Below are 25,682 nucleotides of genomic sequence, written 5' to 3' on the forward strand. Positions count from 1 at the left end.
AATTTACCTTGTATTCAGGAAGGCTAGCTCGAAAGAAGCTTTAAGCTCTGCTAATATAATTCCTTTTCAAGAAAATTTTATATATAATATCATACTAAGTGGGAATATGCTTGGCTCCTCATACGCCATCCACGAAGGGCCAGCGGCTCTCCGGTGGGCTCTGCGAATGGCATACAGGGAGCCAGGCATATATACATATACACGTATATGTATGTAGCTGTTCATTTACATGCAACACAAAACGGGGAGATCTGCAACCCTAGAACTCGTTGCACATTTGATTCTGCAGAACAAGAGGATGATGGAACAGTGGGGAGATGGGAAATAGATATATAGAGCGAATAGGGTTATATTATTTCACTTATTGATAATATATGCAAATCTTGGTGTCGAAAGATGAGTAGATTTCGAGGATCAAAATGGGTCCAGAATTAAACAAAGATTTCGCAAAAACAAAATCAACCCCACAAAACCCTTTAATCTTTAGAAAAGAAAAAACAAAAGAAGAAGAAGATTTTTCATAAAGCAAGAGATAAATATAGAAAACCACACACAACAAAGAGAGAGAGAGAGAGTTGGAGGCCATTTGAAGAGGCGAAAAACAAGCATGGCCTGGTAAAAACCAGTGGCTGGCTCAAACACAAGAAAAAGGGGGCTCCTATTTTCTTGTGGGGTTTTGGTGTGAATGAAAGGAGAGATTTGTGGGGTTATTGGGAATTCAATCGCAAATTTTGCCACTAAATATAGACACACGTAGTGCAAGGACCCGGGGTGGGGTGGTAGTAGGGGTGGGGGGCGGGGGGGTGTGGAAGAATAGGGTTATGTTTTAGTGTCCACTCAAATTTCCTAAGCTCGGGTTTGAAATCTCCTTTTTCTGAGTCGTAAAGCGAAGGTTGCTTTCCCTCTTCTGAACCTGCTTTGTCTTCGAGTGTTTGGACTACATGGATTCCTCATCCCCTTCACACACTAATTAATATTTCTCACTTCTTTTTTCAAATTATATAAATATTATATTATAAATTTTAAAAGTGAAAGAAAAAAAAGATTTTTTTAAAAAGAATTATGCATTATTAATCCCTTTTTCTTATCTTTTTATTTTTATTTTTAAACCATGGTCCCACTTGTACTCGTTGCTTCGGAAATTTAATGGAAAAAGTTTTAATGAGGTAATGCATCACGAAGGTAACGTTCAATTTTTTTTTAGACTTTTTCAAATTTATTTTCTCATTTAATCATTTGATAAATTATAGAAATTAATTTGTTTAATTTATTTAATAGAAATAAATATGATGAAATGTGGGCAACTAATTAATTAGTCAAGATTTTTTGAAATAAATTTTATAAAACACAAAAACTCATGTGAGACGGTCTCACAGATCAATTTTGTGAAACAGATATTCTATATAGGTCACCCACGAAAAAATATTACTTTTTATGTCAAATATATTAATTTTAATTATAAATATAGACATGATTTATCCGTCTCACGAATAAAGATATGTGAGACATTCCTATGAAATACCTACTCTTTATAAAAAAGGCCAAAACACATGAAATCATTGTAATTTATATAATTTAATTTATTAAAAGTGTAAATCACGAGAATATTCTTAAAATGTGAACTTCGGATATATTAGCATAATTTCTCTATTTATTAGCGTTAGTGTTTCTAAATTTGCAATCCTTCTCATTTGATTTCACGGAAACTATAATTTCGATCTTCTATATTATCAAATTTATTTAATCTTCTATCTTTAATATTCTTTTTTTTCCAATTAATTCGATCATTTTTCCACGTGCCGCGGATACACATCTATTGTTTCAAAAATCATTTATGCGGACATGGCGCGTTCTCGTTAATAAAAGTCGAGGCTGTACGTACAAATCGATGATTTCGAAAATCATTGATACGCACATTCATTAATAAAAGTAAATGGTATCATTATCATTATTCTATTTTTTTTTTTTTTTTGCATTAAAAAAAGGAACCAATAATAAATAAATAATAAATTGATATTATTAATGAAAATAAAAGCAGGCTCTATCAAATATTAAATACCATAATTTCCTCTTCATTAAATTGGCTATATTGTAGATAATTAAAAAAAACTAATTAAACTATGAAAATACTATTTATTTATACAGCATAATCGCTTTTTTCTACCTTATTATAAAATGACTACGATTAATATTTAAGTTGTTTGAACGAGTCTTGTAACATGAATTACATTTGATTTTATAAACGAATTGTTATATGTAGATATTACCCTGGATATGTTGGATGTCTTGACACGATCAAAACGCAGCAACTTGGATCACGAAACCGCAGCAACAAAGATCAAGTCGAGGCAAGGAGGATCCTTTCTCCGCAAGACGAAATTGCCCGTATCAAAGTGCTATACGTTGAAGGCAATCGTCCCCAAGATACAACGACTTCACGTCGAGAGTTTGCAGCACTACAAGTCTCAATCACAGCGAACAAAGGTATGCAAAAGCTTTCAAGTATATGAACCGGAATTGTGCAGCAAAATGTCAAGAAATATGCATCAAAGCAAAATGATTCAGCAGCCTTGAACAAAGAATGGAGGGATTATTTATAGATGATTATCGGTTGCGTTGAGAAGACACGTCTCTCTATATCGGATGCTTGGAAGAGACACTTTTCTAGGCAAAGGACACATGGTTTGGTGGAAAAGCAGCCTGGAGCAGGTGCAAAAATAGCCAAGAGACGCACACACTGATTCGGTGCTTTCGGAAACAGCGCCTCGCGCGCGGCTACGCGACATTATGCGCGGCCGCGCGCGACATTCTGTCCGCGCAAAGGAGATCGCGCGCACCTGCGCGAGATTCGGCGCGACCGCGCGCACCGTTCTGTTCGCCTGACCAAAATCCAGAACCAAGCGCGCATACGCGCATGACGTGGCGCACCCGCGCGCACATCTCTGTTCCGAAGGCCTTCCTCATCTCTCATCTTGGGCACAACAAAATTTAATTCCAAACAAATTTTGTCCAAAAAGATTAATATCGGTCAAAGACCACACCACACCTCACCTCCCCGCGCCGAGCCGGGCGGGCGGGCGCGCGTGTGTTTAATGCACCGAGACATAGCTCCCTAGCGTCTTCTCCCATCTAAAAACTTCTGGTACCCCTTGGGCCCAAACCCCTAACTCAACTTAGAGTTAATAAGGAAGACTACACTTGTCTACTTTTACAATGTGGGACAACTCCCACTTCCTTTACCATTCTTATTAATCATTTATCCAACACGAATTTAATATGTAAAGTCTCAGATTCAACTACTGTACTTACTGTATCAAGTCGAGTCTCACTCATCCCAAAATTGCTCCAAGTAAAATACGTTAAACCTTGCAGTTCTTATGTGATGAGATACAAAAAAAAATGAACATTCTTGATATAAGTAATAAATATCAAATCTCTTAACTTCTACTCGACTGCAGTCCCATAACTGAACGGTTTTTTGGAATCCCTCTTCTTCCAACGTAAAAACGGTTCATTTATGTTCCATTCGCCTAAAGTCTTCTATGAGTCACTCATTATCCGTACAACCTCATGACATCTGCGATCACCCCATCCTTTTCGGCCATGTGCCTCACATAATGTTTATTCGAAAGAACGATGTGTTTCAACTACAAATGTAATCTAAACAAAGATAATTTCATAAGGTTTACATGATATTAAATCGTAAAATGTATCAAATTTCGAATCGTGCGTGAAGAAACAAGATTTATTTTATATGAACGGAAAACGGAAGACGCGGGAAGATTTCCACGAAAGGCAAGACCAATATCATGGTGATTGTAATTGTGTGGCACGAAAGTTTAAAATTTGAGTGTAAATTTGGTGGTAAGAAATGGATTGGAGGGGTCAGATTGCCTCATATGTGCATGGCAAGCGATGAAGACTTTAGTGTGTAACACGTCTAACCTTATTTGTTGTTCCTTTGAATTGTCAATTTCTTTTGAGAATCTTTCTTCTGTCCTCACCAATTGAATAAGATATTTTGTCTCATAAAATTGACCATGGAGATAGTCTCATACGAGTTTTTGTATAATAGTAACAATGAGGTGTTCAAGTTTTTATTTTGTATGATTTTCTCATGAAATAAAGTAACGTGAAGATCGAGTAGGGAAAATAAAATGGCAAAAATTTGTGTGAGACGGTCTCACGGGTCGTATTTTGTGAGACGGATCTCTTATTTGGGTCATCCATGAAAAAGTGTTACTTTTTATGCTAAGATTATTATTTTTTTATTGTGAATATGGATAAGGTTGACATGTCTCACATATAAAGATTCGTAAGATTGTCTCACAAGAGACGTACTCAAATAAAATTTGATATGTGTAAAGACCAAAGTTTGTTGCTCAAGGGTTTTATTATTTAACAATATGATACAGGTACATATGATTATGATATCTTATTAGTTTTAAATATTAACAATTAATATGGTATAAATTTTTATGAATGAGAATCTGCAATTGTTACATTTCGGTATGTGTTAGGATAAACATCTAATATAGTATCTTACAAAAAAGCTAGTAATTAAATCAAACTCATATACAGTGCACGTTGGATAAAGTTTCGGGCTAACACAATAGCTTTTGAACCACGTTAGTCGGATAAACTACACTGTGAAAGCAATCATAAGAGAATCCAGAATTTTTTTAAAAAATTTCGAGAGCCACGAAGATCTTCCAATAATGAAATCATATTTTAATAAAAACCATAATTTTTTTTTTCTGTCGTCATTTCAAACTTTATTTTTAAAATGTTAATTTAAAATAGATAAGTTTTTTACTAATTTTTTAGATTTTTTCAATACAAATTAAAATAAACTTAAAAAGTTAGGTTTTGATTTCATAAGAAATGTCTTCACTTAACGCCAATACATAAAAAAGACAAATATATTCAACTCAATAATAGAGATTGAAATTAGTTCAATTAAAAAATATCGAAGATGGACCGATTAATCCACAAGTCCAAGACAAATACATATTTTTTTCAAAAAAACACTTGAATTAAGGGCTACATGAATCGAATCAAGGGCCACTTGGTATAGGTAAAGAATGTAAGTATCCAATCATGAGCTGCGCAACCATTTATTTTCTTAGACAGTTTATTATTATTATTACATCTAAATACATACTAAATAAAAAAATCATTTATAATATAGTATTTTTTTCATAGAGACGGAGGTCCGCATGCTCAAAAAATATAATAGAGAAACTAAAATACTCAAATCCGTTACAAAGTATATCAGCTCTAAAAAAAATTCACAAGAATACCGACACAATTTATATATAAATATTAACAGATGAACTTAAATACTTATATATGTTACAAAGAAATATTAAGGAGTTGTACTTTTATGCTGTCGTGTGCATTGGTACTAATTAGTGTTCTCTAATCGAATGGATATGGATTACCGACCACTATCAACAGATGTATTAAATAATATATGTTTAAACTAACATAAATGTAATGTAATTTTATAAACAAATGTGACTCACATATTGCATTAATAAACAAAGTGAATTGAATATCAAGCATGGTTGAACATTTTTCCTTCGATAATAATATTGTAAGATCGAATGTTTGTTGCTTTTGCAAAAAAATTATAATTGATAGTAATAATACGAATTAAATATTTTTAATCAAACAAAATTCCAAAAGTTATGTTACGATTGCTGTCTTAACACACGCGCGTGCACACACACACACACACATATATATATGCGCACACAAAAACCGAGTCAAAACTATCGTATATATGAATCAGGTCGACCAATCTCATCAATGTAGATCATTGAAATATCTCGCAAGAAACTTACTCATATATATATAACGATGAATGACTTAAAAAACGGTGGTCCATTAAATAGTACTAAACAACAAAAATGACTTTTATAATTATTCAGAACATGAAACAGAAAAAATAACATAGCATATACAGCCATATTTATCTTAGCAGTAATCGAATATAGTATGGGCACCTAAATGCGAATTTGGTGATATTTCCTTAAAGTGAACGAAATCTAAACATTCTTTGATTGCTTGATGTTTATTTGACATGATTTACAATAATTCGATTGTATAAATTTGGTTCTAAAGTAAAAATCAATAATTTAAAGAAGCAATGGGAAAAAAACTATATATTTTGTTAAATAAGGATAAACTTGTTGAAAATGAGGGCTGGTTTCAAATGTAACAAATATAAATTTTGGACGTCACAAATTGAAAAAAGAATTTATACTTTTTGTTGTGTATTTTTTTTGTATTTGTAATTTTTATATTATATGTTATCGAATTACAGTTTTAGTCAACTATCTTTGAATTTTGTTGTAATTTATGTCATTTTCCATAGGGCACCAATAATAATCTGACATAACACTGATATGACGCTGACATATGCATTTTCGCATTTATATTTATGTGGAAAAATTACTAAAATTAAACTAATACGACTAAAACAAAACTTTGTCAATATAAAAGACCAAATTCGCAAAAAAAAAAGAAAAAAAAAAAAAACAGACACACACAAACACACAAATATAGACCTACGATACCATTTTTCTAAAAACTACAATTTTAAGCAATGGGAAAAAAGTTACATATTTTGATATTAAAAATCGTATAGAATAGAGTTATGCAAACTTGCACATGGACTCTTTCTTAGACATATATATAGCATAATAATAGAAATAGGAGTTGAAGTATGTAAATGTTTAACTAATAGTTAGATGTTTGATTTTCTCTATCAACATATTTTTGGACGAGTCTATTTACATATTATTATGTTAGTCTGATGATTTAACCCGTGTTGACAGATTTCAATGTGACTATAAAAAAAATAGAAAGAGGAAAAAAAATGGATTTCTTTTTTTACTTTCAACTGCCTACCATTAGACCGACAAATTGGTCCAATAGTATTGGTCAGGTAATATAATTACCGTAACATCCTTTCTCAGTTTTGATAATCACAACATTGTATTATTTTATAATATCAATAAAATAAGGAAAATCTGAAAACAACTATTTTTTAAAAAATTTATACGAACATACAACAATATGCACTAAAAATGTGTATTATCAGCTGGACACAAACTAAGCTAATTTCATGCTGCGTGGGTGGTAGCATAGCATGTCCCTTCCATCCAGCATATATATCGACCAATATTAAAATAATATGTATATTATAAGACGATTTCACGAATCTTTTATGCAATAATAAATAATGTTTTTGACATAAAAAAATAATATTTATAATTGACCTAAATAAGAGATCTGTCTTATAAAATTAACTAATAAGACTATTTCACAATTTTTTTTTATAAAACGAGAAATAAAATAAGACATATATCTCATAAAATAACAACGACGATAATAATAATTTCATTTGTGTGTTATACATATAATATGAAATAAAAATAATACATATATGGGGTAAAATAATTCTGTTATATTGGTAAACGTAATAGCATGGGAAGCACTCATTACAAGTCAAAGAAGTTGGTGTGACAAAGAAAGGAGACAACCATCGGATCGCAGTCCAATATTTCAACTCAGTCAAACATATATACGATATTTGCCTAATCATTATTATTTACTACTAGTATATCATTATATAAATTTGAATAATATTTTTTTATATAATAAAGTTAATTATTTAATATATAATAAATGAGGGCATGCATTCCAATGCTACCTAGAAAAAATAGGTCGGGTCAAAGCAAAAGCTTGAGGTGAAATGACATCATATTTGGAAAAAAAAAGTAGAATCATCGTTTCAGAATAAAAATAAAGTGTATAAATCATGAAAAAGGCTTGATCTAATTCAAATCGAAATATGTCAAATTGTGGTATAATTTAAAAAATTTATTATATAATGTCATGAGAAGTTATATTTCTTTGTAAATTGACATGACTTTATCTTATAATCGATATCAGAATTTAGATTATATATTTAATTTATCGTAAATGATACAGATTGTCGAGAATAACCATAATTGTTCTCAATTACGTGAGTGTTTAAATGTAATGGACGGCTTAAAATATTTGAATTACGTTGTTAGAATAATTATCGATTCATTCATGTAGAGAAAAATCTTTTTAACTACATATTAATGTTTTCAGTTAGTTACTAGTGGATCTCTCACGCCTGATGTATAACATTACTTTTTAGTTTAAAATATAGACTTGCGAGCCGAAAGCCTTGAAATTAGCTGTAGAGTAAAGGTAAGCAGTTTAAACTTTTATCACATGAAAACATGTTTACATCATAATCGAATTAAAGTCCTTATTAAAATTAATTAGATGAGAATATATTTGTTCCTATAAATTACATTTTTTTTTGAGATTTTTCTATATATTGTTGTGTTAACGTGACATTAGAAAACAATGATATGTCGTTGGAAAAATGACGTATGTAACTTCATTCAAATATGAATATCGTTAACTCAGTGAACCTAAAACTTGATCTTCCATCCTTGTTTGCATCTTATGAATAGCATATTATCATAAAATTTTAAACTTTTTCTTGATGATGAATTTCCAAGATCATGAGATATTCGATGAATTGACGTTGTTAATTAATCATATAAAAATTTGAATGTACGGATGATATAATAAATGGAAGAAAACTAATTCTTACTGTTCTCAAAATACAAGGTCAAATCTTATGTTTTTTGCAAACACTTCCATGAATAATATTGTCGGTATTAATTAATTAAAAAGCTATTATTTGACTAACTTATTTACCAAATACTTACAATAAAAAAAACTAAGTTATTTTATTTTATTTTTAAACACTACCCGCTTCTGATTTGTTCTCATTTTTGCAAATTAGTAAATACTCTCTTAATTGTTATAATTTGTTACGCAAAATTGATCATGCATGTCTCCTCAAAGCTGTTCCCATCTAATTAATAGTCTTGATAACATCGGCTTAGATCGAATTGGATTTGCTCGATTGAGATGGCACCTAGTCCAAAACTGGAGCTGAATTGACTTGATGTCGGACGTGTAAGCAATTTTGTGCCACCACATCAGTACCTCAGTGAAAAATGACTAAAATCCACGGAAAACATAGTAACATTACTAAGTCTAAACTAAATTTGACTAAAGTTAGATGAAGAAAATAGAAAATATGACAAATTACATTACAAGTTTGATCATTTTCCTGTTAAACATTATAGTCTAGGTTAATTTATTATCAGGTGAATATCTTACGAACATTAATTTGAGATTAAACCAAAAATAAAGCAAACTATGTAATAATCTTTCTAAATATTGTTTATAAAATTTGAGAAGTTTCAATTCGTAAAATACACTTGCATTCTAGTCCGACCCATGGACTACATGGATTTCGTTCTCGGTTGTCTGACTTAAAAAAAATCCGTGAAATTTGCAAAAATAATTTACTGTATGGTTTTTCTTTTTATGATTTTGGTTATGTGTGTATTTCAATTTCATTTTTTGGCTCTAAATTTTAGTCGTTTTTGTGACGTAAAGCTTATATAACACATAGATGCTGTCATTATGTCACATCGGCATTCCTGAAGGAAAAAAAAAGTAAAATAGTTACAAATTAAAAAACTGAAAGTAAAACAAATAAAACGTAAAAAAACGCGTATGACCAAATTTGTAATTATACAAAAAAAAAAAGAAAGAAAAAGAAAGAAACGAGGAAGGAAAAAAAAGAAAATAAAAGAAAAACAAGTACAACCAACCCTAACTATTTTGCGCTAAACTAATCCCTAGTGGCAGGCCCTCTTTGTCTCCCCTATTGTTTCTTTACAATTAAAATAAAACTTATCACACATGTCAAGTAGGGTTGAGAATCTCCATGGATTGAGCCAGAATGCCTTTGTTTACAACACACACACACACGTGTGTGTGTGTGTGTGTATTTCACACTACATGACATACAAAAAACTAAGACAAAGAAAAGACACACTTCAAACAATATGTGCTCCACAAATAAAGTCAAGAAACACTTCGTATGCCCTCCAGTGGCGCAGTGTGTAATGGTCTAAAAAAAAAACTATTTTAATCACATGGAACCATCTCTTACAAATTAAACTATTTTAGGGTTTTTACATGTGACAAGTGAAATTTTAATTCAGTCAAATTATATATATAGGTTCAAAGTCGCGGAATTAATTTTATTTTATTTTTGCGTCCAATCTCCATCGAGGAATAAATATATATTGTTTACATATACGTTAAAAAAAGGGGTATACGAGTTATCAATTTTTATTCCTAAGTATCATAAACAATGGTAGAATTTGAATTTCTAGGATAAATTTGTTTGCCTTGTTGTTTTTGTCCAATCTTGAATGTAACCGTGTGATTCCCAAAATATTCATTAATTTTTTAATATCTAATACTATATTACAAGGTATGAAACTCCTGCATTAGTTAATATTATTAGAATTCATGAAAAGCACTAGTTAATCTTATTTTCCTAAATATCAATGTAATATCTATATTTTTGAATGTATATAAACAAACTCGATCATAAAATTCGCTGCGAAAAAATTACTCCAATTTCATTACACTTTAATGTAAAAATTATATTCTGTCTTAAAATATAATGTACTTGTAGGCGTAGTAAATGTCAAGATTAATTAGTACTATATATAGTCTATATAATTATTGCAAAAATATTAGGGTTTTCACTTCTATTTACAGCCATTTTCACACAAACTCTTATATAATATCTTCTTGATAATTCCTTCATTTATTTAGATTTAAAATTGAAATTTAAATCTTTTTTAATACTACAATCTAGCAAAGGCTGCAAACTCAGGAAGAAAATATAATGGTGAGCGAAAGAGGAGAATGGGAATGGGGAGGATTTATTAATAATAATGGCAACATATTTTTATTTTATTTAATAATAATAATAATAATAATAATAATAATAATAATAATAATAATAATAATAATAATAATAATAATAATAAATATTAATAATGATTATTTTAAAAAATAATTTTATCGTGTAGAGTGTTGGAAGGAAGAAGAGTGGGAATCCTGGTGTCAGGTGCAGATATGCTAATGCTACTTCAATTTCCCACTCTCCCATACATACATATGTGAGCTACTCTCTGAATCTTGTATCCCTAGTGCTCCCTCACCACCCTACCTACCCCCTACCCCACCCCCAACCCCCCCTCCACCCAGAACACACACACAAAACCAAGTGTGTTCTGTGTGGTGTTTCCTGCATTTTCAATATAATATATATGGATTCTCAGATAATAAGTCAAGTCTGATTTTGAACTATTTTAGATATTGAGTACAGAAAATGTGATTATAGGATTTTTGATCACCGCCCATTTATTTATGTATTGGCACAATGCCTATCATGTTGATGATAAAATTCGATACATTATCAGGGATTAGTCGATAACGAGCTTTTTCGCCACTTGATTTGACTGGTAATAATGATGTTTTATTGTTAATTCTGGTTAAGGGACTGTTATTAGTGCAAACATTGGTGTTTTTAGGCACCGCCCATAAAATAATTTAATGATTTACGTTAGATGTTTAATAACCATGAATAAAAGAAATTTAATTTTAATAATTTTTTAAAAAAAACTTAGAATCGGACTATGCTAATAATATTAATGATCTTAACTAACACTTAAAAATTTACAAAAAATTAAAGCAAAAAAGTTTACCTTTTCAAATTAAACAATTTAACTTTTAAATAAGTAAATTTATAAACCCACATATATATACATGTAAGGATTAACAATTTAACTTTTAAATAAGTAAATTTATTTATTAATATAAATATTAAAAATAATTTCAAATTGAATATGTTATATATGTCAATTAATTATTGGTTCAAAGAAATTAATAAAAAATCACATGTTATAGTTAAGTACAAAATTTATAAAATTCTATTAAAAAAAATCTACAAAAGTCTATAAAAGTCTTGCAAAAAAATCTACATAAATCCACATAAATCTGTTTATAAATCTGTGAGATTCCATAAAAGTCAATAAAAATTTATCAAATCCATAAAAGTCTATCATTTAAAAAAGTCATTAAAAGTCATCAAAACTCTGAATTGATACACCCCATTAAATTCTCTCTAACGATTTAGTTTCGACTTCGGTTAAACTTTTTCCTTATTTTTTTTTAGTGTGTAAGATCTTAATATTTAGCATAGTCCGATTCTAAGTTTTTTTTTTTATATTTTAATTTTTTTTTTTTTATGTATGTCGCTATTGCGACGAAGTTTTGAAAATCGCCAATTAACGGTTTATAAAACCCCTAATAAGTCAAGTCGTGCAATAACGTTAGCATTACACAAAACGGTAGACAATTCGAGATTTTTGCAAAGATTAATTAATCGATGAGACTTAAGCGGTTCAAAGGGTATATCCCCAATTAATCAGCTGAGATGAAAGTCGAAGTTTAATAATTATCGAAATATTCTTCGCTTTTTCGCGGCATTCGATTTCTGGTAAAAAAAATTCTCTGATATTTTATGATATTATTTATAACTTCGATTAACATTACACTGGTTATAATGCTTCCCGCTTGTTCAGGAACTTTGTTATTTAATTAGTTCATAATTTTGGTGATTTTCGATAGGCTAAAATGAATTTAGCTAAGTGAATTAGGTGATTTAAAATTTGTACATAACTGAATACATTTAATAGAAAAAATATTTTTCATCAATGGTACATCTTATTTTTAAAAATTAGATAATGGAAATTAAATAATACAAACGATCACTGTGTGATTGGTGCAAGAAAAGTACAATTTTTTTCTTTCTTTTTTTTTTTGAAAAAAAGAAAGAAAAGTACAAATTTGCAAATGAAATCCAAAGTGCTAGCAAACATTAATTACTTGCATGCTTTGTTTCTTGAAATTAATTACATATACATATATGTACGCCTCAACTGCTCACACACACACACACACATAAAAGCATGCATGATTAATGATGACAAACAATAGCAGCTGTGTCATGTGAGCTTCCACGCTCTCTTTCTCTGACTTTCATTCTTTTCAATAAAAAAATATTAAAATGTTCCGCACGAAAATTTGATATGTTGTACAGTCATCGTTTACATTTATATGAACATCGATGATATAACATTCACCTATTAGATATGATAAGATATAAAAAAATTATGCATCTAATAGATGAATGTCAGAGTGTCACTTAATAGGTGCTCAGATAAATGTGCATTGTAGGTGTAGAATATATATAAGATAATGTCTGCAAATACTAAAAACTGAATTTGATTCACAAAAGAATATTTAAGATAGTGTTTGCAAACACTTGAAAAAAAAAATGATTATGTGTTTTTTCTGTACACATCGACTTCGAAGTGGGATAGAGATAATGAGAGACGTGCTCTACCACTGAGCTGATAGTCGGGTTATTCACATTTCATTTGATGGTTTCCCTATTCATATCAGAAATAAAACTATACATATATGACATTCCTCACATGGTTACAATATGTAAGTTTCTATTTAATGAACAACGAATATTCATCAATTTGCCACCTTGTGATCGATGAAGTTAAACTACAGTAACATATTGGGTCGTACGGATTAATGATGCATGATTGCAAATTGAAATTCAACTACCAGATACCATAACAAATTTAGCACGGTAAAAAATTATATTTTATTATAATCAAATATCGCAGTGACCATATTTGTGAGGCTCGGGGCTGAAGAGGGTGTGTGGTGATCGTCGGTGTCATGAGGTTGCACGGATAATGAGTGGCTCCTGACAGGCTTCTAGGTGAAGGGAACATGAATGAACCGATCTCACACCACAATGAGAGATATTTCAAGACTGTTCAATGTAATAGATTGTACAGTCGAAAATGACTTAAAAGATTTGATATTTACTACTCATATCAAGAATGTGCATCTTCTTTTCGGTAGCTCATCACATAAGAACTCCACATCGTGCTTGACTTGGGGCAATTTTGGGATGGGTGACCCCTGAGAAGTTTCCTAGGGTGCGTGTGAGTGAGGACATAAGCACGCTAGAAAGACCCGTCTTGGTACAGTGAGGACAGTCGTCGAATCTGGGGAGTTACAATATTGCACGTATATTATAATAATATATATATTTTTTGGAACTATAGGTAGTCATTTAATATAATGAGATTAAAATATTTAATATAAGATTCACCCCTTAAATTTTTTTAATTGCACTTGGGGTCCTGCTCAGCAAAATGATTATTATCTAGCTGAGTTTATTAATTGGTTCGGTTGGGCTGGGCCGAAATGGATTTAATTAGTGTAAAATGAGCAAAGTTCATTTGGGTCGGTATTCCCTTTTGTAGATTAATCTCAAGTTTTTGGCAAGAGGCCCAAGTCAGTGTTATAAAAATATGTAAACTTGAAAAGGCCCAATTAAGTGAGTGTGTAAAGAAAGGAGAGAGAGCGAGCGCAGCATTTAATATAATTCTTGAGATTTGAACGATTTTATTTATTTATTTTTTTTATTGTTTTAAGATCTTAATTCATTTGTGTTTGCTTGGATTGATGAATATGAAATGCTGGAATTTTAATATATGAATTCAAATTTCTAAACAAATTGAAATGAATTTTGAAATTAATAGTGTATTTTTAGGATCATGTGCCTACCATTTTACTAAATTTTAAATATAATGACAATAGTATAACTCAATTTTTTTAATTTTGATGACAAATGTATTTATTATTAGCTTCCAACCATACCAAATAAAACAAATTCAGTAATAATCATAGTTGATTTTAAATGCATATTATATGTCTTATTTGAAATTTGTTATCCAAATCGAATTCATTCATCCAAATCAAGTACATTAATCCACACCTTATAGTGTTTTAAAATTTTATCTCATTTTAAATAAAGTTGTATATTTTTTAGGACAAAAAATGGGCAATGGTCACATTTATTTTTTGAGTAGGTTTCTTGTGAGATGATATCACGAATCTTTATCTGTTAGATGGGTCAACCATATCGATATTCACAATAAAAAATAATACTCTTAGCATAAAAATTAATACGTTTTCGTGGATAACCCAAATAAGATATCTGTCTCACAAAATACGATCCGTGAGACCGTCTCACACAAGTTTTTGCCTTAATTTTTTGTTGTTAAAATACCTTAGTAATTACAACCCGTAATTATTAAGTAACTTTTGACATCCTATCTTAACTAAATAATTAAACTCTCTCCGAAAATGAAATTAGACAAATATGTATTTTGTACAAAATGGAAAGTTAATTTTAATGCTGGACAAATAGAGTGGATTTCAAGGTTCTTTAAACCCCAATAAGTCAAAATCATCAACATTATAAGTTAAAACGAAATTAAATGGGTTTTTTTTAATGGGTGCCCAATTATAAAAGTAGGGACCATTAATGATCATCAGGACGATGTCGTTTTCTTACGTTATAATATAATTTTAAATTTTGTGGATAATTTCATTTGTTTCCCCAAATTTTCCTTTTTTTAATTGTTACAATGTGTGATTTTAATATTAGAGTAGGTCTCTTGTGAGACGGTCTCACGAATCTTTATCTGTGAGACGAGTCAACCCTATCGATATTTAATACTCTTAGCATAAAAAAATAATAATTTTTCATGGATGACCCAAATAAAAGATACGTCTCACAAAATTTAACCCATGAGACTGTCTCACACAAATTTTTATCTTAATATTATATTTTTAAAAATATATTTTCCATACAACAATCTAGATTCATATTTCAGTCACTTTCCAACAGGATAATCATCACTTCCTAAACCGAATTTTTTACTAATTGAAATTTCAATCCAATTTTTTTTTTTTTTTGAGCCTAATTGGAAATGGTTAAAAAAAATCATTTTAGTGCAAGCATTAAGATAAACATAGAGTTGGCAACTTGTCACATTCTATTCCTCCCTTGATTCTAACGATAATTATTTGAAATAAAGTTTGGATTAGGATACTTAAGTAGTTGGGTGTCATTAATTAGCATTAATTAATAATAGTAGACCATCCAAATCTCCTACTCTAATTGTTGCCTAGTTTTGTTCCAACATCCTCTTCACAATTATTTAAGCGTGGACTTCGAGCAACCACACTTAAATCACCGATTAATTGAGTTTTAAAATTGCCATTCCTTATTTTACACATAATTCCTTAATTTAATTATAGTTCACACCGAAATAATTAGTGAGATTGTATAAATAAATAAATAAAAAGTACCATCGAAAATTCTCATTATTTATATATGGATTATGTTTGATAATTGATTTGATCTCTTATCTTGATCAGGATATCATTGTTAGCAAATTTGCTAAAAGCGAATATATGAACACTACATGTAAAGAACAGTAAACAACGAAAACAATCATGTGTGTACAAGGACAAAGCATGAAACAAAAGAAGTATGCTATATGAAGTATAAATATTGTGTAAATAAAAACAACAATAAAAAATAAAGCAAACTGAGGCCTATAACAAGTACAACCTCCTTAAAACATATCCGTCTCATACGGTACGTGCGGTACGTGCTTCGAAGATCATAATGGACAAATGTTTCCAATGATACGACATGCATACTTATAGTAACTGTAACACAAATCACTACGCTGACCAACTGAATTAGTACTTGAACTTTATCAGTAGATTACACAGAACCACAAGAAGCTTGCGCAAAGGTAGAGCAGGAGAAAGACTGTTGTCGGTCCAATGGTTTGTTGTTGGTGCTTCATATATGTTGATCGCATTCCATACGAAAGGTCAAAGGTTGTCATCAATAGACAACCATATAAAGCACGAACAACCAGCTATATGGAACACCAAAAGTCAGGCAGGTGGGAGGTCTCACATGGCATGTGAAATGTCTTTTTCTGGAAAAAATAAAATAAATAGGAGAAAGTGTCATAGCCTAGGTAGGCTATTTTTGCCTTGATCGATCCGATATTCGACGCACTCAGGTCGTGTACGTACGCTTGCACACAAGTCAAACATTTTTCAGTGCAAATCACTATTGATTTGCAACCCTCTGCATAGGTATGAATGAGTCTCTTAACCAATCATTCTTATATTTTCATAAAGTATAAAGTTTTCATAAAAAGGTTCTAAAACCTCCCAATTTTTTTCTCTCAAGATTTCTACCGATACAATGAAAAGGCGACAAATTACAAAAATTTAACAATAATATTGGTAATTTAATTATATTATTTTGGAATTTTAAAAAAATAGTTACAATACTATAATTTATTCAAATAAACATATATGACTAAAAATATCACACACCATAATATACGTATTAAAATTGACATTTTGTCAAGATACATACAATCAAACATTATCTTGACACCTAAATAAGTAAACAAATAAAAATAACAAAGAAAAATGACAAAATAAAAAAAAAATCATAAAACTTGAAGATTCTTGTTTTGAAATGAATAGTTACATTTTCTACTAATTATTATCCTCGTGGCGCCGCCATAACTGGCCGCCGGCCGGCAATCCCAGCCCCTTATTATACAGTTGACAGTCTCTTTCTCTTCACGGTTCGTACATCTTTATCTGCTCCGAACATACCAATGAACATATTTAAACTTAAAGTGCAAAAAATCATAAATAGTCAAAACTAAATTAAATCCTTAAGTTATATAGAAGAATATAGTTTCATGGACCATTACAAAGTCATCAAGCACTTGTTTGAATCATTAAAATTTTTTGTTTTTCGTATAAAAATACTTAAATTCGTTTTTTTAGGAAAACGGAAAATCGAAATGATATAATCGATATTTTACAAAATTAAAACTGAATTTCCGAATCAACCGAACCAAATTTTCACCACAGTTTGGTCGGCCCTATATATAATCCTAAGAGTTTCCAACAAGAATAAGAGCATGTTATGGATGATAAGAAGTTCCTATAAGGAGTTAGGACACGACTAAACTGATATCAAGGACCCATCATTCCGGAGGCGTGAGATTATTTTAATTTTCATATCCTTTGGTTTCGGTCTCCCGGGGACGTACCAACTCGGACCCGGAAAAATTGAGCGGATATGCATAATGCTGACATTTCTTACCATCGCAAATTTAGCGACGATCAACGACTAGGGTAAAACTCCGATGAGAAAAATGCTGGCTAGCAACATCTTGACAAGAAAAGGTTGACTTATTCAACAAAAATGGTTACATCAACCTATTATTTGAGAAAGCAAGATGATGTCAACAAATCTATTTCAGAGCAAGAAAGGTTGGAAAGCTCGACAGGCTGCCTAACTCCTACCCAAATCCGTTAATCTAACTATCATTTTCAGAATCTCATTGGATGAAAAAGAAGGTAAAGGCAAGTATTCTAAATATAGGTGATACATGAGAAATGTCTTAATTAGATCGAATCTTGAAATGATATAATCCATAGACAATTTTCTATCGATGTAACAAGGTAGGGGTACAGACAATAAAAGGGTTATGTTTTATGTTTTTCATCCCGCGCATCACTCCGTTCGGCTTAAATTTTGTTTCACAATTCATATCAAAATTATTGCCACCACCAGCGGTAGTTGCAACGTTTGTTACTTTGTTTCTTCAACATCAATAGAAAATGACAAGACAAAGATCACGGGGGAACTTGAAAATCAACATCAGTATCTTTTCTCGAATACGAGGCAAAAAATCTTAAAGTATCCGAGGAAGCGTGAACATGAAACGCTCAAGAATTGTCTGCCAATTGGACTTGGTGGGCCAAGTAGGGATGGTTGTCTCCCCTCTTGTAAAAGTATTCAAATATGTTAAGTCAGCTCAGGAGTCTAATTTCCTATGTTCTACCGCTGGTAAACATTATATGTTAGACAAATAATGATAATGTAAACCAGCAACTTGGTAGCATAAATTAATGCAGTAAAGATGGAGATTACTTGCCATTTTTTCCCTTTTCTACATGCATGACCATTTTGAGTAGCGAGTCCGAGAGTTATTCACGGATGTTTAGAAGTTGCTTGCTTGAATGCAACGGTAGGAGCTATTCTGCAACTCCTTCTCCGATGCTCTAGCACAAGTTGCTCAGCAAACCAGTCGAGTTTCTCGAAATTGCTTTGCTCTCCAATCCTCTCGCCACCGAAGAGGAGAGATTCTACGTTTCTCTCTTTCAGCATTTCGTCTCCTATACCTAGTAGAGTGTTGACATTGCTTGTACTGGGGTCGGAGTCGATATTTGCACCACAGTGACTGAAGACGGATCCATTAGCCAGCTAGAAGAAATACAACCACCCAGTTAAATTTATTACTGATAACTAATATAGTATTGTCAAACCATAATTGTTGTTTTTCAGTTCACCCTAGTTGCAGGAAAATAAGTAGAATTTAATTGATCTGGCCTCCATTAATGTCAAAAAGATCAAAAGTACCATTGTAACTTTTAGTCTAAACCCGATTAATGTACAAATGGATCAAGAAACGGGAATGAGTAGATTATTGTTCAAATTAACACAAAGTCCAACCAGGACTCTTGAGACAAAAAGTTAAGTAAAACTCTAGAGATAATACAAAAGAAATAGTTTGAATGGTGTAGAGGCAGCAACTTATGCATCTAACAATTTTATCCTAAACTATGCATATATTTTTTGTTGAGATTGAGGAAATTGCATTTTTGTTGCCGAGTCACATTCTCAATAACTCAAATCATATCCCATTTTTAGTGCATTAAATAAAATCCAAGGTCAGGCTAAAGAGAAGAGGACAATTTCATTAGCATTTCCCCCTTTTCTTTGCTCCATATAATTAACCATGAATTCAAGGTGATTTTCACAGATGATACTGTAAAAATGTGAAGGGGACCTGAAAAATTGAGCACCCTTGAACATATTTGGCATGAACGATAAAAGATTAAAATGGTTAATATGATAGTGATGTTTAAAAGCAGTCCGTCAAACATGTGACTTTCAAAATTCAAGAACTTACTGTCAACCTCTTACTTCAAATGGCATTTACAATTAATCATATCAAGATAAAAAAAGAACAATAATCCTATCTGCAATATTATGATAAAAAGCTGACTTTCCCTCAGGAAAAAGGGGCAACAACATCAAAATATAATTTTGCAAATGCCTTTTCTAAATGATGCTAAATTTGAAACCATCAATTTTTTTATTTTGAAGAAACCATCAATTTCAGTTGCACTGCATAAAGTATTTTTTTTACTTACAGTCGGGTGGGGGATTTTTTGGTCTAACCTGGGATCGAATACACATAATAGAGGAAATACTTATGCCACTACACCACGGGAGTCGTGGCCATTGTATAAAAGATTTGGTTATTCATATTCCGCACACACAGTACACACAATTGCACACAACAAGATCACCGGACCTTGTATTTTAGAATGTTTCCATTATAATAACATTTGTTGCCCTCTTCTCTTTCACTACTTGACTGCACATTCCCACTCATATAAACACAAAAAAGATTTATGTATAACCCTCCAAATATTCATTAAACTCCTATCCTCATCCCATCCCCAGCCTGTCCTCCATCAAAATATTCCCAAGAAATTTCAGCTTTTATTTGTTATATCGCATAAAAAAATGAAACACTCCAAGAATTTATCTCCTTCAACATTTTCAGTTGAAATTTCCATGATGTCTCATCGAAAACGCTCCATGTGACAAATAGATGAACTATCTTGCATTAATTCAAAATAATCCATTTTTCCAATCTCAACTAAACGTCAAAATGCAACTCAAACCTTTTAAAGTTCCCTTGCAAGTCATTTTAGTACCAAAGATCTCCACAGACAAATGAATTCTCAAAAACATGTTATCTATACTAATATTTATCAACAGACACAAGAAATTAATCAACTTAAATGGATAATGGCAAGAAGAATAAAATATAATATCAATCTTCTTCTACAGTATTTACCTGAATGCGGACGTAATTACTAGTGCGGCTCGGGCCGAAAGCCGCGGCCACAGCCTGGTCAACGAGTTTCACCGCGGCGTCGCCGGAAATCCGAGCCAAGGGTCGGACCCAATCCTCCGCCTTCCATTTCCTAACCTTGTCATAATCGAAACTTCCCTCAATCAGCTGCCCGCCGGCTCCTAGTGAAAGCACCAGAATGTCCTCCACCCCCCTCACGAAGGGAAACTCCTGCTTGTTATGCAGGACGTGCGTAATAGCCGCCGCCGTCGGGTTACTCATGGCCAACCCGCCGTCCACCCCCACGCACCAGGTTAAGCCGTCCAGAGACCTCATACTGACCGGGTCAGAGAAACCCGGTTCGGCCGACGTGGCCAAACACACCTCCCAGAGGTTGAAGTCGTAGCTGTCCGTCTCCAGGGCGTCGGCTCTGGAGAACAGGAATGGCGCCGCGCTGGAGAGGTCGTAGCACGGGATTAAAACCGGTTTCAACGTGTCTTTCAGCGTCAAAACCCGCCCTGTTTTCGCATCCATGAACGATTCCTTCATCGGCTTATCTAAACCAGCCGTGTACAGTTTCGAACCGCTGCTTTTCTTGAAAATCCGCCTCAAAAAACTGCCGCCGGAGCCTCGGGATTTGGCGGGGAGGTAAAGTTTTTCACCCACCGCAGAGAGGAACTTCCACGTGTCGTCGGCGTGGAACATAGGGCGGTCCTGGTCCGATGAGGCGAAGAGCATCGCCGTGAAGATCCCCCCGACGCCTGCGCCGGCGGCGACGTCAAAATAGTCCGCAATTCTGGCATCGGGATTCCCCGACTTATCCTTCAACGCTGTTTCCAAACACCATAACGCCTTGCCCGATATCATGTTCCGCATCCCGCTGCCATCAATGCTCAGAATGCAGACTTTTCCTCGCTGATTCTTCATCTTCAGAACTCCATCACTCTCTGTTACAATGTCGTTTTCTTCAACCCAAAGCTTCTGATCATCATAGCCGAACAAAAACTTGCTCTCCAGTATGGAAAAAATCTCGTAGCATAGTTTATCAGTATCAATGCTGGATTCTTCCATTTCCACAAGTGGGTTCATCATGCTACTCTCATCAATATCCATGAAATCCATTTCCGAAAAATCTTTCTTCACATGAATCATTCCTTATCAAGAATAGTGGCAATTTCAACAAAGGGAAAAGACTGGCTTGTATGAATTATTAACGAAAAGAAGTGGGAAAGACAAAGGACGTGATATAAGAGAGCAGAGCAGAAAAGATGTGCGGGACGAAGCAAAGCCAGTTTCTGCAGAGCATGTTTTTATTTTATTTTTTTCCTTTCATTAAAAGATTTTATACGAAGGATTTTTTTGGATTTCTAATTAAATTTCTTTTTTTTTTTTCTTTTGTTGAGTATGGCAATATAATTTTGAGTTTGGAAGTCTGTTAGTGTAAAATTAAATATAAATTGGATTTCGAACTCGATAATATGTCTCAAATTTAATAGATAAAAACTTATGTGAGACGGTCTCACGAGTCATATTTTATGAGACATATAACTTATTTGGGTCATCCATAAAAAAAATATTATTTTTATTTGAATATCGGTAAGGTTGACTCGTCTCACATATAAAGATTCGTAAGACCGTCTCACAATAGACCTGTTCAATTTAATATTTGGTGTCACACAGAAAATGAGTTATCTGCAATTACATTTCTTTCCATCCTTGTAAATTTTAGATTTTTCAAGAACTATTTTTTTTTTTTTACTTTTTGAATAAAAATTAGAAAGCTTTTTATTTTTAAAAAATTAATTTGAAAATTTCAATGGATACATTCCCCATTTGTGTGTTGAGTATATTATATTTAAAATATAGGAGAACATTATTCAACATATGATACATTGATACCTCGATTTTAAGGGAAATATGTATTTTGTTAATCTAATTTTCACCATATCTCCATCATAATTTTAATTACTTGGTTTTAACCATTGACATCTCCACAAAAAAATTCAAAGCTTTATGATTCGAGTAGGTCTCTTATCAGATGATGACATAGGTCAATCCTACTTATATTTACAATAAAAATAATATTTTTTATGGGTGACTCAAATAAAAGATACGTCTCACAAAATTGATCTATAAGACCAACTTACAAGAGTTTTTGTATTATTATTTTAAGTATTTATTTAAAAAATTCGATTTAAATTAAAAAAATTTGGTAAAAGCATATAAAAGTTAATCGAATTTTAAAAAATAAATGTAAAACTTAAATGTTCAAATACTTGAGTCGCTCCATCCATATCTACGTAGATTGGTGACCAAACAAGTGACGGCAATGACCAAGTGTTGCTAAGTTTTTCAATCTCATATTAACTCTTATTAATGTTACTTAATAATACACATTAAATGGTGAAAAGAAATTATACTTCAATAAAATTAAAGTTTTGATTGTCAAATGATACTTTTGAAAATAAATATTGTTATATCATTAATAATTGGGAAAAAAAAATCTTTCAAACATTAAACGAGATCAGTAGACAAAAAGTTATTGTTCTTCAAAAAATTATAGTTCTTTATTTCCTTATATTGCTTCAAGGTGAAATCGCTCGTCTTAGGCGCGTCAAACAGGAATGTGAGATTTATTTCCTTATATTGTACCAATGCTAGTTGGACCTAAAGGATCATAGGTACTCGCATGCCAACAAGTCAAAGTATTTTTATTTGGGTTAATTGGGTATCAGTACCCAATATAAAAAGACTTGTGATTTGGTACCTGGTGAGAGAAAATAAGTTTAAAAATGCCAAAATTGTCCTTGTCTTTTATTTTATTTTAATTGATACACGCGCTCCCGAAAATGGTATCAGAGCTTATAAAAAGCCCCGAGCCTCTATCGTGTGATCTGACACGAAGCACGACTCTCCGTAGGGGATAACCTTTCGCTCTGATACAGAGTTTAAGGTTAGCAAACTGATAGGTACCTTTTGGGGTGTCACCCTGTGATTGATCCTTGGATCCCTCATCTCCTGATGCAAAAGGTGGAGCTCTGAGTTGGGGCACTGACCCGAAAATGGTATCAGAGCTAAAGGTTGATTTATTTCAAACACAAATTTTATTATTACTAGTAACTAATTGTATGAGAAGGAGAATATCGAAAAAATTATGGATCTGAACTTCGGTTCAAGGAAAATAATTTACAAGGAATATTCCAATATTTTGGAATATAAACAAGTACATCTAACTATTGTTAGATATCAGAAACAGAAAGAGAAGCTACTGCACCCTCAGGTAAAATCCCAGGTAAACTTATGATTCAAAATAATAAGTTTCTGGAGATAGTTCCAGATTCCTCTAAGCTCTCTTTAGATCTTAGAGAAATTCAGAAGACAGTCCAAAATTATGGCAATATGCTATATTTTGTACCACAACGAGTTGAGAAAATCCTTGAAACCCAAGAAGAAATTCTTGGAATATTAAAGGATATACAAACAAGAATTCAGAAACTAGAACAACAACCAAGTTCTAGTAGAAGAACTTCAGGAGGTTGGTTACCACCATCTTTTGGTACTGAACTTTTGTTACATCAACAAGGAAAGGCCAGAGTGGTGTCAAAACCTTTGACTGAAGAAGAAACAATGATCAATCTAATCAAGTCTGTCTCAGAAAAGAAATTTATCTGATGACAACTTTAGAAAGGATTGGTTTAGAGGATCTACAAGAGGTTGCGGAATCTTTCGCAAATCTCAAAGTAGTAGATCTAAAGATGAACACAGCAGTAGGTGAAACACCACCTGCTATAACCTGGTCATCTTCTCAGGAACCACCCAAGGAAAGTGTGGGATCTCAGAATGTAAACATGAGAGAAGCTCAATCTGATTTCCATACTGGTGGAGGATCACATCCAGTAGGGACAAGGGCAAGGAGAACTCAAATTCCTTTGCACCAAACATCCTATGGGAAAACTGTTTTAGATCCTATACATCCTTACGGGGTTATGCTTAACCTTGATGTATTAGACTTCAAAAACAGGGAAGATCTCATAGATGATTGGACATCTGCTATGAGAATTGCAGCAGGAACACTCGATCTCAACAAAGAAGGATTCATTAAACTTTTGGAAATGAGTCTTATGGGATCAGTGAAAATTGCTTGGGACATGACTTCATTAGACATGAAGGAGTCAGTCCTAGCTAGTGAATCTCTTAGTGAGTTCGCTGGAAAAATGGCTACTCTATTTAAAGCACATTTTATAGGAGTAGACTATTTCAACAGTTAAGATACAGAGAAGAAGAAGAAATATACTCAAGCTCTGTATAATATTGAATTACATGATATATGTTTGGTAGATGAATACATTATGTTATTCACCAAATATAGATAGAATTCAGGAGTCGAAGAAGATATAGCTATGCAGCTTTTCTGCGCGAAAATGCCAAGCCCTTGGAGAGAAATGCTCATAAGGGAATATGTACCTGGTAATCCAAATACGTTAGCAAGAAGAGCCTCTTTCCTTAAAGGAAAATTGGCAGAATGGTGTCACCTGGCAGCATTACAAAAGAATTACAAAAGATTAAGGGGTATCAACAAAAGAACTCCTTTGTGTTGTAAAGAACATGATCTTCCAACAATTATTGGAAGTAAACCACAAAAGCATAAGAGGAAAAGTTTTAGGACTCATCTTTATGCCCGAAGTGGAAGAAGTTCTTGGAAACCAAGAACTGTTTGGTCTAGACAAAAAGCCAGATCTTATAAATCTGAAC

The 25,682-nt window shown here is 32.3% G+C and overlaps 1 protein-coding gene across 2 annotated transcripts; it reads right to left on the reverse strand.

Moving 5' to 3' along the window:
• Positions 1-17,294: 17,294 nt before the first annotated feature.
• Positions 17,295-22,255, reverse strand: LOC140823388 (patatin-like protein 6). 2 transcript variants are annotated; one of them, XM_073184706.1, is made up of 3 exons: positions 20,934-22,255; positions 18,932-19,264; positions 17,295-17,586 (listed from the first exon to the last, which is right to left on the reverse strand). In XM_073184706.1, the coding sequence occupies exons 1-2, from the start codon at positions 22,080-22,082 to the stop codon at positions 18,992-18,994; spliced, it is 1,422 nt and encodes a 473-aa protein (XP_073040807.1). In that variant the 5' UTR covers positions 22,083-22,255; the 3' UTR covers positions 17,295-17,586; positions 18,932-18,991. The 2 variants fall into 2 exon arrangements, with proteins under 2 accessions (XP_073040807.1, XP_073040798.1); XM_073184697.1 differs by having other exon boundaries at positions 17,296-17,583; positions 18,936-19,264.
• Between the last annotated feature and the right edge of the window lie 3,427 nt (positions 22,256-25,682).

The sequence above is a fragment of the Primulina eburnea genome, chromosome 1 (assembly GCF_022965805.1).
Source record: "Primulina eburnea isolate SZY01 chromosome 1, ASM2296580v1, whole genome shotgun sequence".
Classification (NCBI taxonomy): domain Eukaryota; kingdom Viridiplantae; phylum Streptophyta; class Magnoliopsida; order Lamiales; family Gesneriaceae; genus Primulina; species Primulina eburnea.